General features: G+C 44.8%; 2 protein-coding genes across 6 annotated transcripts in view; one reads left to right on the forward strand and one right to left on the reverse strand.

Moving 5' to 3' along the window:
• LOC146808914 (ly6/PLAUR domain-containing protein 3-like) overlaps positions 1 to 4083 on the reverse strand; it is a 226386-nt gene extending 222303 nt beyond the window's left edge. Inside the window, exons 1-2 of one of the 5 annotated variants that reach the window (XM_085615717.1) lie at positions 1688 to 1888; positions 268 to 320 (exon numbers count right to left, since the gene is read on the reverse strand). In XM_085615717.1, coding sequence (XP_085471843.1) covers positions 268 to 310 — 43 coding nt within the window. In that variant the 5' untranslated portion in view covers positions 311 to 320; positions 1688 to 1888. Of the gene's footprint in view, positions 1 to 267; positions 321 to 1485; positions 1889 to 3863 lie in introns of those variants that run through there. The other 4 variants (XM_085615721.1, XM_085615722.1, XM_085615720.1 and 1 more) reach the window with 4 other exon arrangements.
• Positions 1733 to 16003, forward strand: part of LOC146808915 (uncharacterized) — a 38823-nt gene continuing 24552 nt past the window's right edge. The window contains exon 1 of the mRNA XM_085615723.1: positions 1733 to 1967. The gene's annotated coding sequence lies outside the window, so the exon portion shown is untranslated. The remainder of the gene's footprint in view (positions 1968 to 16003) is intronic.

A 16003-nucleotide genomic window follows, 5' to 3' on the forward strand; every position in this document is an offset into this window, starting at 1 on the left:
ACTATCTTTGACTGGATACCTTAGGAAACCTAATGTCTTCGAATCCATACTTAATGTACAAAAAAAAAATGACTAAAACGTCAAGATTTCAGTTCAAATCTCACTTCAATATTTCATAAACTATCCAGCAATAATGACCTCCGCTTTTAATCAGTTTGTGTTCATCGAAGCTCATCAGTGATCAATTGACAATCCGACAATTTGTTTTGGAAGACTGCAACCTCTATCCCCATGCAACCTGGCCATGGGTGCCTTACACCCCCTTACCGAAGGTGGAGACGGCAACTTCCAGTGTTAGGCGATGTCGCATTTGGCCAGCCCTAGAAACAAAAGATGAAGTTTGTATCGGTTCCCTCCAATCTCTTCAGGACCATGAAGGAGGACCAGTTTAGGGTCAAGGGGGATCTCCAAAGCCAATACCTGGGCCAAGCAAGAGGTCACCACGCCAGAAGGGCTATAATGCTGTACAGCTCGAAACTGTGTCGAAAGGTACCCTCCTCAGCATGACAGCGAAGGCATGCAGGGGAGGATATCACACACATCCGCCATAAGGAGTGTCTGGTGTAGTAGGCTCTATGTAGATATTTTAATAGGATCTGGCAATAGCGTGACAATATTGCGGCTCCCCGTGGGCCACCAGAGCCTCAGTCCAGTCATCCTCATTCAGGTCCTCAATATCTCTCCTCCCCAAGCCGCCCGTAGTGTCTGCAGCGTAGTGTGGCTTTGTGTTACTAAGGTTTGGTTTATTTGTCAAACCATGTGGGAGCCTATGCCCGCCATCAACAACCTACCCTCTAATGGGTTAAACTCTGGCCAGTCCCCTAGACCATGAATATATCAATCAGGGGGTTATAAAGCCTATGCCATAACTGGGTGTCCTCTATCAATCTACCCCAACAGCCTATGCACCAAACAGTCTGGCTGCCGGAGGTAGACACTCCATGCCCGCCTAACTATAGAGGAAATCAAGAATCGACCGGGTGCCCCCCCCCCCCCCCCAAAGTGATTGAGGACAGCATTAGTTGAGCAGAAGCATGAATCTGGGATATTCCCCACTGTAAAAATGATTTGCAGTGGGAATTCGGAGCGTTTATGGTTGTCGAGGATGAGGAGTACCGTGTTCTAAAATTGGTTGGCAGGAATAATCAATAAAAATAATGCAGGGCTACAAATATTGTTAGTCTGATAACAGTGACCATATTAGATGAGTGGCCACCCCATGCAAGACTGTCACCCGTGAGCACCCAGTGTACCAGGCTAGAATGACTAGTAATGCACAAAAAAGGCTTTCGCTATTTGGAATTCCCATACATGGGGACTATATAACAACCCTAGCTGCAAAGACATTGGCAACAATATTATAGTAAGAGCAATAAGTCTCCCCTGCGCCACATGATTTATCATGCAAACATCAGCATTAAATATATTTTGGAAAATCAAACATTTTCCACCGGACATCAGCTTAAGAGTTATGAAAATACACACCATTTTTTGTAGCATAGACGCTTCTGAATTTTGGTTGAAATATTTTAATTCAACCTAGCTAAAAAGCTCCTAACGAAGTTGGGCCGCACACATGAGAGCTATTTTACAGGTAGCTCAGGAACTACTCATTGGAGAAGCCTGGTCTAGGTAATTCAGCCGTGGCACAAGCGGCTGGTCAAGGAAAAACAAAACCGGAAAGAACCTGTAGGGTACGAGGACTCAGACGCCGTCTCCACCAACGTGACGCCCACAGGAAGCGGAGTGCTACGACCAGACCCCCTCTCCGCCAATGTAACGCCCACAGGAAGCGGTGTGCCTCGAGATAAAGTGCGGAAACGGTTACTGTAGCTAACCAGAGCAGCGTCCACACCCCCGCTCCACTGCGCTACAGTAGATGACGGACTAGGTGGCCGGAAGCGCTCTGACGACAACAGCTAGACCTGCCAGCATGAGGTGCTGACCGTAGTGTTCACACGTCGCAGGTAATGCTTGTGTCACGACTGAATCACCTCAATTCATCCCTTTCCTGACATTTAGAGTTAGCAGTTGCGGCGTTTGCAGTTGGAGGCTACGGCCAAACACTGAATGTTTTATGTACATGTCAGTTGGCATTTCAACCGGGCGCTGGTGTTTTCATTTTTTCATCACGTTTGCATAGTATTTGTGTTGGAATCACCGACAGAGGGTTCGCTCAATCTGGTTCGCATTGACGACATCGTGATTTGGCTATTTAGGTCTTTGCGCGCTATGCTTGGTACATTTCTGGTGTGACCTACCCCCTACTATGGTCTTGCAGCTTTCCCCGACTCGCCCTCCACCGTAGGTTATGTTCGATCAGCCTCACTTTTCAACACTGCGGGGACTTGATGTTTCTTTCTTTTCTCATCTCCCATTTAGTAAATTGGTCACCTATCTATTGAACATCGATTTGCATTGAGTGTTTGCACAGCAGTGTTCACAATTTCTGAACATGGCATGTCGACTTACGTTGTATTTGTTAGAATATTGTGCATAACGTACTAACTCGACAGCTGGTAAATAATTCTCAACCACATGAGCGTGTTTCTTGTTTTCCCTAATTGTATGTTGTCTGTGCTTGAACCTGTGATGTAACTTATTATTATTAATAATCATTCTTTCATTTCAGTTACCCCTGATGAAGGGTGACTTAAACCCGAAATAAATTGGGTCATATTTTATAGCTATAAATACCTTCTATTATTGGGAAGGCTACTTTCGCGTCGTCTGCAAGTTCACATCTTTTGAAAACCATACGTCATTCTAACAAGCAACTCATTAAAACCCTTTTCCATAAAGTGAAATTACTGCCTTGACCGTTTTTTGACATTGTATGATTTAATCTTTTTTTAAATTTTAAAATGCTTTATTGAACTTATACGGGGAAACAAATATAAAGAAAACACAATATTCAACAAACAAAAAAAATGCAATAAGTCTCGCCTTTCCTTAAGTTAAAGCCATTTGCTTTGCTATACAATACCATTAACAAAGCAAATGGCTTTAACTTAATCAAAGGCGAGACCTATTGCATTTTCAATGCATGTACAGGGCACACTGTGCTCTGAGTGCCTTCTCGGTGTCTGGGTGTGCTCAACTGTAGATAGATGTTCATAATCGGGCACGACTGAGATCTCTAGTTGAAGCTGAATACAACGCAAGTGACTCATGGTGCATGTCAGTAGGTCACATGACATGATCATCCAATCCTTGGCCTCTCTGTGAACGGAGTGCCTTCTCGGGGTCTGGGTGTTCAAACGTTTTTGTTTTTATTCAAAACAAGAGGGAGGGGGTGGGGATTGGGACACAAGCAACAGGTACCTAGAAGCAACACGAAGGAAGACGGGGAAAATGGACGCAATGGTGGGTGGTGGATGAAAGCAACACAGAGGAGAGTAGTACTGTAGATGAAACGAACACAGATATGGAGAATCAAAATGGGGGTTAAGGGAAACAACACGGAATGCGTGGAAAGGTAATGGGGAGAAGCACGAGGGAGAGCAACAGGCAGGAAGACACACTTAGACAACAAAGAGCAACACAAGTGCATAGGGAGAAAAGTACACGAGGGAGACTGCTTGAGGACACAGGGACTTCATGAAGTGCTTAACACACAAACATTTGTGCTTGCAAAGCAAGCAGTTAAACCCACCGTTTCACGATAAAAAAAACCATTCATTTAAACAGTAAGCAAGTAACAAAATGCAGCCCACACGCAAGACATCGCGCCTCAAGCGTATACTAACAAGATGGCAGTAATAAAAAAAATGCATCACACACGCAAGACACCGCACCTGAAGATACGCAAGGCGCATGCAATAGTAAAGGAAAAAAGTGCCTAACGTAAATATTTAACCCACCGTCTCACACCGCCAGTAAAACAGCCAATCCTGGTGGGCGGGGCCTAAAGAGGACAGGGTAGCAACCAGGAGGGACTAAAAACCCTCCGGTCCAATCAAGGAACTCTGTTCGTCCGAATGAATGACGACAAACGACGCACGCATATCAAAATTAAGGGCGGAGCAGAGACATGACTTCTGGAACCGTATTGATTCCAAGAAGCCCTTGCATGGCAAAAGCAGCGCATGCGCACTGCTGACGCCAGGCGAGACCTAAAAACTGTACAATTCAAGCACGGTGAATAAAAGAAATATATGAAAGCTTAACAGTTTAATATACCCAAGCTCGAATTGAAAAATATAAACTATTTACAAACCAATATGCATTTTTATAAGATTTTGTAAGAGAAGAAAAAGGGAGGAGGAAAAAGAGAGAAAAGGAGAAAATAGGAAAAAGAAATTGCATTAGATCTTGTTTTTTTATTAATAATACTTTTTTATAAAGGCTTCATCAGGGAAAACATTTCTGTTCTACACCTGGCACCATATGTTAATATGTCCCGCGCTGCTGTGTTTATAATTGAAGTTCATATAATATTCGAAATAGCACACTACAGAACATTTTGTGTTCCAACGTGTTTAGGCTCTAGTTTTTACCTACTATCAAAAACGTAACACAAAGTCCCTTTCACTTTTAAGAAATAATATATTTTTGGTGTTAATTATGGGATAGTATTCGGCAGTCTTGATGAGTTGGTTTGTGTTTCCTTTCATTTTTTCCCTCTAAAATGATACCAAAGACAACACATCTGTTTTTTTTTATTTTTGTTTTCTTTTGTCCTCATTGTGCAATAAAACAGGATGAGTTGAGGTAGCAGTTTGCGGCTAGGGGGCCTTCATTTCCAACCTGCACCACCCAGGCCCTGTCCCCAGGCATACACCTTCGATTGAGGAGTTTTTTGTGTATATGGGTGTCCCACCGGCCTCATAGGCTCCCTTTCCACACCTCTACCCACTCCTTGTTGGAAGAGATCTCTGCGCCAGCAGATTCCCAATTACTCGTATTTCTATTTTGCTTAATCATTGGACCTTTTCCTTATTTCTTATGTTACAATAATGGGACTTCCCCCGTGACTGTCCCATATATCCCAGAAGTCTTGCCTTCTGCTTTGTGTGCCCTCCGGCCTGCTCAAGTTTGTTTGCCCTAATGACTGATCCCAGCCATTACGCTAATGTTGGCTGGTTATGGTGAATCCATTTGAAATATATTTCCTGCCTCGCTAGTAATATCAGTAGGAAAAGTAAACTGCTCTGTTTTTTATTTAAGCTACGTCCTGCCCTATTATCATAATTGCTCCTCACCACAAACATGACTAACCCCAGGCCTACCTCTATCTCCTGCTGTAGAACTTCTGACAGAATCTTACCCACATCTTCCCAAAAGGCTCGTAGTTGGGGGCACCTCTGAAACATATGGACATCGTCCGCTCTCTCCTCTCCGCACTTGGGACCCTTTTTCACCCCTCCCCTTGACAACTTGTACAGCTTCTTTGGTGTCCAATAAGCTCCATGTAATATAAATAAATGATTATTTTAGAGGGGTGCAGACTTGACTATGTGCTAGCATGTAGACATTGCTACTTGCCATAGGTTCAGGGTATCCAGCGTAGGCAGGTCTTTTCCCCCAAATCTCTATGGGTAGACTGAATTCTTCCTCTCCTTCCGATATGAAAGACCAGTACCACTGTACCACTTCTTTCTTCATTGCATCCCTTTGAATTTTCGACTCTAGTTCCCAATTTCCTGTGCATCTATCCCTAGAGACTTTGTCTAGCTCAATAATTGGTAAAATTTAAATTTTGTAAGTGTCCCATGAGTCAGTGACAATAGTTGATCCCATCCAACTAATGAATTTTCTGTTATTATCTGGCCCCACTTTGTTACTCCCCCTGTTCTTAGTGGAGATGATAGCGCATCTCTTAAACATTCTGGCGCGCCTGGTGAGTCCCAGATTGGGGCATTGTTGCTATAATAAGGAATTTTCCATGAGCGTCTAGCTTGGTACCATAGTTTGGCGGCAGACACTAATATCTTCAATTTTACTTTTTTAAAGAATTTTGGATTGCCAAATTTGTATAGGAAGTGACTTCCTTCCGGGTTAGTCATAGCTTGCAGGTAGGGTGGATACAATTGATGTTCTTTGAACAGCACTCTGATGTTCTTAAAGTGAAAGGCCCTATAGTACTGAAACGGATCCGGGCTAGCAATCCCTCTGTGTTCCTTCCTCCTCCTGATCTTTTTCCAGACTATTCTGACTCTTGAGGCCCAGATGAAGCTGCTAATATCTCCTTGTATCTTGTTAAACAACTCTCTCCTAAATTCTAGAGGTATGGTATTGAAGATGTATGTGAATTTAGGGCACAGCATAATTTTTATTAAATTAGAACGTCCCAGGAAGGATAGCGGTAGGATTTTCCATGCACTTAGGAGTTTCTTAGATCCTGCTAGAACTTTATTTAGATTTATTTGACCAATTTGCTCGATCTGGCCCACTACCTGGATGCCCAAGTACCTTTTTTTTAAAAACAAACTTTATTAAGTTTTTCATTTTTTGTGTTGAAATTGGAACATTGGTTAGGTACATGTCATGTTACAGATACAAAGAAAATTCCGGTGGTTCAGACAGAAGGTAGGATTGAGCATCACATAATATTTGTACATAGTTGACTTGCTATATTTCCTATACAATTCGTGCTCCTTCAAAACCGGCATATTAAAACATGTCGTAACGTACCCCAATCTGCAATTAAATGAAACCCTTTCTGCCACCCTCCCCCCACCCTGAAGTCCTTCGTAAGAGAAAAACATGTATTTATATAATGTCCGGTTTATGTCACAGACCAGCAATGCATGGCCCTGTATTTACAATTAGGAAGACTGCAACAACTGCACCTGGCAAATCTGTCCCGTCTTATCCATGCATACAGTTCGTTCGGGTTAGGTCTCCTCGTTATTACAATTATGAATTTATTAAGTAACATGAGTTTCGCTAGATTCCAAGTCTATTGTTTTCATGGCTTCTAACATTATGTCCCATTCCATAGCTATTGGGATTTTACGTAAACCTTTAGCATCCTCCCGTCTTATTGCCGCACTTTCGGCGCTGCCCCAGCAGATTAGCTCGCTATGCCAAGCATGATCGGTAGGCGGTTTCTTTGATTTCCATCGCATAGTGATGGCTCGTTTCGCTAGAATGAGTGCCAGATTCACAAATTTGTATTGTAACTTGTGTTTGGACGAGTTCTTGTGTAGGCCCAAAATACAGTCCTCCATAGTGTTGCCTAGTTCTCTTTGCATGGCTACCCGTATGTGTCGCCTGATCGATTCAAAGAACCATCTTAAGTGAGGGCACGCCCACAGCATGTGTGGTAAGTCAGTGCCCTCCAGCTGGCATCTGGGGCCGAGATGTTGTGTATGTGGGTATATTTTATCTAATCTCGTGGGGGTGAGATAGGCTCTGTGGAGTAGCATGGTCTGTATGAATTTGAATTTTCGCATTTCTAGATACTTTCTTGGGGTGTTCTATGATTTTCGCCCATTCCTTATCCTCTAGCTGCCTTCCCAAGTCCTCCTCCCATGTATGGCGCAATGTATTAGGTTTGATCACCGCATGTGCACGTATCCCCACATAGAGCCACTTGGTTAGGTGTCTACCTCTGCCCATATAGTATAATGTTTTAACAAATTTGTGTGTGGGGGGTTCTTGTCGCTGCGGAGCCCACCGTGTCCTAATATATTGTAAGAGTGCGGTGTGCAATAAGTATAAATGGTCAGGTGCGCCTGTTTCTCTCACAAAATTGTCGTGCTCCATGAGTGTCCCGTTATTGAATACAACTGATCCCTTCTTCTAGCCAGGGTGCAATACTGCGTTTTGTTATCCTTCCAACCATCAGTGGTATCCCCAGTAGTGGAATATTTCCTGCATATGTAGGGTATAGCCACGTATACTGTAACGTTACGTTCCAGCACTGTAGTGCCGTGCGCAATAGAGGTGGGAGGTTCTGGGGGTTTTTGCAACAAGGTAATAATAAAGTATGCAACGTTCCCCGATCTATATCTTGTATTGTTTACCCTATTTCCTGTAAATTACGGCCAGCTGTCCAATACGAGAGCCACTGTAATTGACTTGCATAATAATATGCTGTAAGGTCTGGTACTCCCAAGCCTCCACTTTCTGTGCCAAGTTGTAGTTTTTTAAGGCTTATTCTTCACCTACCAACCCCCATATAAGGTCTATAAGCATGGTGTTTAACAATTTAAAGGTGGTGTGTGGTATGAAAATTGGTAAATTAGCAAAATAATATATCAGTCGTGGGAGGACTACCATTTTTGATATAGCTGCTCTGCCAATAACCAATAGCGGCTAAGGTGGTCCAGAAGGCAATACTAGAGCATATAGCTCTGATCGCTCTGTTGAGGTTGCCTTCTAGCATGTCTGTTTGCGTCCGATATACATGGATGCCCAAATATTTGAACGTGTGTTACACCACCGGGGATGCCCAAGTACCTTAACTGTTGCTTCACCATAGGGATGTTGCACTTAGTGTTCCATTGCATGGCTTCCGTTTTCTGTTGATTTATCTGATAACTTGATATTTTTCCAAATTGATCTATTGACTCTTATTTCTGGGAGGGAGACTCTAAATCGTCCGTAAATAGCATTAGGTCATCTGCATAGACTGCAACCTTCATAACCCATGTTCTATACCGGAAAGGGGTTATCCGCTCATTATGCCTAAAGGCATTTGCTAAGGGCTCTATATATAGGTTGAACAACAGTGAAAGGGGGCATCCCTGTCTAGTACCCTTCCCGATTTTTATTTTCTCTGTGAGGGCTCCATTTACTAATATGCTTGGTGTGGAGTTTTTGTTTTGGGTCTTTACCTACAAAGCTACTTCCCAGATTGTATTTTTGTAGTGCTTTGTGTAGATAATCTCAGCTGACCCTATCGAACGCTTTTGCAGCGTCGAAAGTGATTATAGATAAGGGGAATCTTTCCTGCGTAGCCACGTCAATTGCCCCCACCAGTTCGTGTGTTAGTTCCTGGATCTATCTACCCCTTATAAATCCTTTTTGATCCTCATGAATGAAAGTACCTGCTACCTGGCCCAACCTTCTTGCCAATATATGGATTTATATCTTGAAGTCGCTATTTAACATAGACAGTGGCCTGTAGGACTCGCACCGTTTTGGGTCCTTCCCTGGTTTTAATAAGATGCATAATATCGCCTCCTCCCACGATCTCGGCAGCTCCTGTCCCTTTATAAATAGTTTTTTAAATAGCTCGGTCAGCTGGGGCACAAGCTCTTCCTTTAAGGACTTGTATCGCTTGTTTGGCGAAGCATCTGGGCATGCTGCGTTTGCTCTTTTTAATTCTTTTACTACCCTCATGACCTCTCCTTCTGTAATTTTAGAGTTAAGCTGGCCTTATGGTTTTCTGTTAGTACCCTCTTAAATAAGCTCTTAAATGGCATCCTAATCACTGCTTCTTCCATGCTTGGATCGACTTGATTTCCCTCCTGTGTGCATAAGATCTTATTACGACTTTGCTCTGTCTTAGTTTTCCATGCTAAGATTTTGCCGCAATCCTCCCCATAGTGATAGTGTGCGAGTTTACTGGCCTCCCATTTGTCTTTAACCTTAGCTTTTAATATGTCATTGACCTAACTCTTTAACTCATTCCTTTCCATATCTAGCTTTTCCCTTTTATATGCGATGTTCTCCTCTTCCATTCTCTTTTCTAAGGCTAAGATTCCCCTTTCTAACTCACCGATCTTAAACATCTTATGCACATAGGCCCCTAAGCTGATCAATTTCCCTCTCATTACAGCCTTGTATACATCCCACCGCACCTGCCAAGAAGTCTCATTTGCATTTATTAAAAAAAAGACTTAGTACGAAAATTGAGATTTGAAACTATCTCGGGATCGAGAAGTAAAGTTCTGTCCCAAGTCCACCTCGGAATTACATGTGTCTTTTGAAGCCACACCTCCATCTGCACTGATGAGTGGTCAGAGAGGTGCGCTGGGAGATGCTCTACCTTTTTCACTTTACTGCTTAGTGTCTTGTCTACTAAAAAGTAGTCAATTATTGACGAGTGGCCCAACTTTTTGTTCCTAAATGTAAACTTGTAAGTCTTAACTCCCCTTTCTTGCCAGATATCTATCAAACCTAAGTCTTCTAGGTAGAGCTTTAGACAACTCCTCATTCTGGGGAGGGTTAAGATGTCCCTAATTGGTTGCCTTTCTTTCCTTGGATCTATAACCAAGTTAAAATCACCACCAATTTTAACTTGTGCGGAAGCATCCAGAAGATGTGTACAAGGCCTGCATTGCGGCCGGGTCGTCCAAGTTAAGACCATAGTATCCAGCAATCACGTAACTTCCTCCGTTCAAGCGGACTTTTGCTGCGGTCCATCTCCCCTTCGGGTCACTGCTAGATGATTCAAAAGTCACATTTGCTTCTCTCTTAAAAAGGATACTCCCAGCAAGCCTGATCTGTGTATGTATAGGCATCCACCCACCTTTGCGTCTTCAATATTACTTCCCATTCATTTTTTAAGAGGTGTGTTTCTTGAAGAATAATTATATCGCAGTTTATCCATTTTAAATACTCAAATTTTTTATGTCTTCTACTTTTGACCCTCAAACCATTTACATTCCACGTTAGGATGTTAACTCCTATGACCTACGACAGTGCTCCTATCTATGTCTCCTGCTTTTGCACAAGTTGGACCATATTTTAGTTTTTTTCCCCATATGCTCTCACACCCTTTGTGAACTTACTCTCAATCTTATTCTTGTGATCCCATTCCCCTTCCCTTCCCCTTTCCCCCCATGGAGAACCCTCCCTCTGTCTCTTTGGCGATGCATCTCGCCGATTCGAGCCCCTTCCTCTTCAGGCATTCTTTACACTTTTTGCACCTTAATTTTGACTATTAAGGATTCTACTTCCTTGGATTCTCTTAGGTTGTACATCTGGTTGCCCCACATTATTCTCAGAGATACAGGGAAGTGCATTTTTGCCACCGCTCCCAAGGATCTCAACTCCTGCATATATTGACCTAATTCCCACTGCCTGTCCAGAGTTACTTTTGAGATGTCTGATCTTCTTCTAAAGGCCCAATCATCCTTAGTGTGGGAGCCAGCTCTTATTGCCTCGCTTAGGATTCTCTCCTTTAGAGTGTAAGTTCTAAAATTGATCAGAATCTTCCTCTGGTTCTTCCTAAGTTTACTTTTACCGAAAGGATCCCTATGTACCCTCTGGATAGCTTCCGCCAGTGCCTTTGTTTCAACCCACGGGAAGAACTGCTTCATAAGAGTGATCACATAGCCTTTGATATCATCCCCCTCTTGTACCTCCGGGACATTTAGAACTCTTAGATTGTTGCGTCTGTACTGGTTTTCCATTGACTCTATTTTTCTCCATAGGTCTTTCTTTGAGGGCCCTTATCTCCTCCTTTTTCGGCTCCACGCTCTTCCCCATCTCCTCTACTGTGGATTCCACTGCGTTAATGTGTTCCTTTATGGAGATGATTTTAGTTTCCAGCACTGTGCAGGCACCCTGGATCCTATCTTAGTTTTTTTCAGAGGTGGCAAAATTCTCCCTCATTTCTGCAATCAGGGACTCAATTAGTTTTTCCGTACCCCTTGCTCCATCTACATTGCTCTCAGCCCGTGTATTTGGCTGCCCATCCTTCTCTACGGAAACCGGGAGGCGTTCCTCCCCTGTGACATCAATTGTTTCAAGAACCTGAAATCTGTTACTGCTAGTCGGAAATTCAGACAATGAGCTAGCCTCCAACATTACAGACTTGCTCCCTATTTGGCTCTGCTCTCCTACTGGTGCTGTTGTTTCGCTTGGGAGTGTTTGTTTGACTTTAAAATATGATCAAAGCGAAGGGGTGACTTTTACTTTTGGACCCACTACTCTTGTCTGAGTTGGGGCGAGGGGGGGTAGCCAGTTTCTTACTGTTATGTATTGTAGCAGTAGTTACAGTAGTGATAGGATTATGGTTCAAATCTGAGGTTATTGTAAGACTTGCTGCCAGCTTTCTGCTCCTCAAACAGTTCCTCCCTATTCAGAGCGATCTCCTGTAGCTGCTCTTTTAGTGCCTCTGAGTGTTTTTTGCCTGCTCTTGGCTTTCTCCTCCTGTTGCTCTGTGTGGGAAGTCAGCCCACAAACTTACCCTGGTTAGTTGTCCTCTACCTCTATGTTCAAGTCTGTCAGGCTGCCCTTTCCTCGCCGTCTTCTCTTTCCTGGGCGCCGTAGTTGGTCCTGTTCCTGTTGCCTCTCTGCTGCTTGCCGAGCTGATTCGGCCGTTACCGGTGCTGCTGCTGCCGGGGCTGACCTGGGCTCCCCTCCGGAAGGAGACCCGGGCAGCTGCTTTTCTGTTAGAATGCAGGACTGACACCGCCTTCGCCCACACTGTGTCTGGTGGCGCACCATGGCCCGATGAACGGACCGGCTTCACCACTGCGACTCTGGGCTCTGTGCTGAGCTCCCTGTCCGTCGGAGCAGGAGGGGGACCGTCAACTACACCTGCAGATCCAAGGATCATTCTTAAATCAATTTCATGTGAGTAACACCGCTTCGCTGCACTTTGGGCTGTAGGGATTTCACGTTCTATGCCTGAGAGCTCGGGAGCTCCCGACCGGCCCCCTAGCCAGCCGCCATGTTCTCCCGCCGGAGGACAAGACAATACATCTGTTAGGATGAAAAAGTCTTAGTTGACTTTCGTTCTTTTTTTGTCAAGGTATATAACTTTTATGATTACAGGGAGGATAGAAAGGCAGCAGAGGCACTTTATTTACTCTCTCTCCTCCAGGAGTGGATAAGTGTACAATTTGCATTCATACCAGGTGGCATTGGGACCGCAAAGCTCCATTACACAGCTGCTGATTTAGTGGGCCTTGTGGGTGCGGCTTGCAGGTGCTGGTTACATTGAGATGACAAGAGCCATGAAAACGCTGTTGCAGCTCAACTGAGAAGTGCCCGGGCCTAACGCTCCCCATATAATGCCTCCACAGGCTTTTGTTCCTGTGCATGTAAGGACTGGGAAAATAGGCAGCGCGAGCTATTAGATATCTGTCCTTCACGTTTGTTTCAAGTGATATAAAACATTTGCAATATCAACATCTTGTTGTAATGCTCAGCCTTGAAATGGCAGATCCATTTCACATCACAGGTGTGGAACTGAGAAAATGTACAGTTGTCATCTTTCGTTGTATGGCTGTTACTGTGCTCGATCGGCAGGACTTTCGATCTGTCCTGTGAGGAGTGCAAGGCTCTTTGTGGAAGAACTAATCCTGAATCATCTGCAGCCTAAAGACCTGAGAAAAATATTTGTTTTAGAGAGAGCGCACAGAGTCCCCGGGGGGTCGTCCCCCACGACCAATACTAGCGAGGGCGCTTAATTTCTGAGACAGAGATGTGATACTCCAGAACGCCAGAACAGCTCCCCCACTCTGCTACGAAAACGCCAAAATACCCTTTTTTCCTGATTTTACACAAGCGGTGCAGAAGCAGAGGAGATCCTTTCTGATGGTTAAAAAGAAACTCAGAGAGAGAGGTATTAAATATGCGATGCTGTTCCCAGCTTGGCTCGTGGTGGAGGCGGAGGGACGGACCTGGTTTGTTGAAAACCGGAAACAGCTTCCGAAAGGCTTGAGGGTCGGATAGAACAAGACTATAACCATCATGGCCGCAGCGACAAGCCGAGACAAAGGGAGGAGTAGGGCCCTGGGACCAGGATGGGTCCTTCTTCTGCTTGGCTAGGTCTTCCACTTTGATAGGAGCAGATACCTGGGACCTACAATAGACTTGATCTGATGGGGGTCCTCTCCTAGTGACGGAAACTCATAACTTTGGGACATGACTCTTCTTGAGAACTGTATAATGATGGCAGGGGAGGGGTGGACGGGGGGACGGAGTTTTGGGCCCCTTGCACTTCTTCTTTTAGTTCACTTGTTGGGCGACAGGCACTCTGCAAGTTCTAAATGGGTAGTTCCGTGCACAGAGTGAAGGGAAGCAGGGAGGGGGGACGTTGGGTTGGGGGTTCACATTTGTTTAATGTTATGGTTGTAGTATCGACAAGAAGCGCTGGCATCTATACAGCGGAAATTAAGACTTACTCTAGGTTCAATGAGTGCACAATGAGACAAAAGTGCTAAAATACTGAGCTTAATTGTCAACGGGCTTAGAGATAAGGTCAAGCGCAGGGTCATCCTGCAATATTTTAAACGGCAGGCCCCTGACGTCATAATGCTTCAGGAAACACGCTTGGTGGGAAACTCCTGTAAGGCACTACACAGGTGGGGCTACAAAATGGTGGCACATGAGGGCTTCACGACAACTTGCAAGGAGTTGGCATTATGATAAAGTCCCTTCCCCTCGCAGTGAGTTCCACATGGACCGATGACGGGGGCAGGTATATAGGAGTCACGGGTCTATGGGAAGGACACACCATAACACTCATGTCAGTGTACGTACCACCTGGCCTTCAGAGCACCACATTTAAAGACCTGGGGGAACTATCTTACTCTCGTTACCAGATGGTCTACTAGTGATTGGGAGCGACTTCAATGCAGTGGCATTGGGCACGTTAGATCGCCAACCTCCGCGTGAACTCGGGTTGTCTAATCGATGGCTGCCTGACTTCATGGAGATGCTGGGGTTAGCTGATGGGTGGAGAACATACAACCCAGAGAAAATTCAGCACACTTTCCATTCCGGGGTACATCATAGCCTTTCCCGCATAGACTATATCCTAGTCCCTCTTCACAAGTTACTAACATCCACGAAATCAAACATTTAGCTAGGGAATCCCTGATCACTCCTCGGTGTGGGTGCAGATAGTCCTTAACAAGGCATGGGTGAGAAATTGCCCCCATCAACCCATGGTATCTCCGAGACCCTGCAAACCACTACTCAAAGAAAATGAAGGGACCGTAGACTCCTCCCAGACCCTGTGGGAGGCATTTAAATCAGTAATACAGGGACAGGCTCTATCGCTAATTGCTGGGATGAAGAAAGACAGACAGAAAGAGATTGTGAAAGCCGAGGCAGATATCTACCACTAGAGGGAGAATTAGAAATTGAGGTTACACCAGAAAAACTCCACTCACTACACCTCAAACAAGACGAATACAAAGCTCTAGCAACCTGACCGGGCCAAAAGTCTGGGGAGGGAAAAACTGAGCAGAATATACAACCTGGGAGACAAAGCAGGGAAGCTAATCGCAGGGCTTGACAAAAAGGAATGGGCTAGTAGATTGGTACCGGAACTAATAGGTACGGATAGCGGATCCACGACTGACCCACAAGATATTGCAAATCAGTTTGCCAGACACTTCAGTACTGTATACACGACTGGTGCACCATACACCATGGATGACTCTCACGAGTTACTGCACGATATCGCGCTCCCCCCCCTGTGTGAAGAAGACCGTCACTTCTTAGAAAGTGGTTTGACAACCGACAAAATTGCGCAGGCCATTAGATCACTACACTCAGGGAAGGCCCTTGGCCCCAATGGCATACCTATTAAACTGTACAAACTCAGACCCGACAAATTAGCCCCATACCTGAAGGCCATGTTTGAAGAGAGCAAGGAGCTGGGGATACTACCAATGGACCAAAGGGTGGCTACACTGGTCACTATCCATAAGGAGGGTAAACCCAAGACCGACTGCGCCTCATACAGACCGATTTCCCTACTAAATGCAGAACCCAAAATTCTAGGCAAGCTCCTCGCAAACCGCCTAGTCAAAGTAATTGGCGATCTTGTACATCCTGATCAGTCCGGTTTCATGCCACACCGCAACACGGCGTTGAACTTGCGCAGAGTACATGGGGTTCTGGGAGAGTAGCTACGATCCAATAAGCAGCTATAATTTTATCATTAGATGCGACCATGGCATTCAATACCATCGAATGGCCTTACCTCTTGGCAATGCTTGCGAAAATGAGGTTAGGTCCAGGCTTCACCCAGTGTCAGGGTGCCAGTGCACTCTTACCTGCCAGATATTGTTCTCCTACCAGTAAGGTGCTTGTTGGGTTTTGCAGAGATGCTATGCGCCAACCTCCCAGAACCCCTAGA

Source organism: Triturus cristatus, chromosome 7, assembly GCF_964204655.1.
Source record: "Triturus cristatus chromosome 7, aTriCri1.1, whole genome shotgun sequence".
Lineage (NCBI taxonomy): Eukaryota > Metazoa > Chordata > Amphibia > Caudata > Salamandridae > Triturus > Triturus cristatus.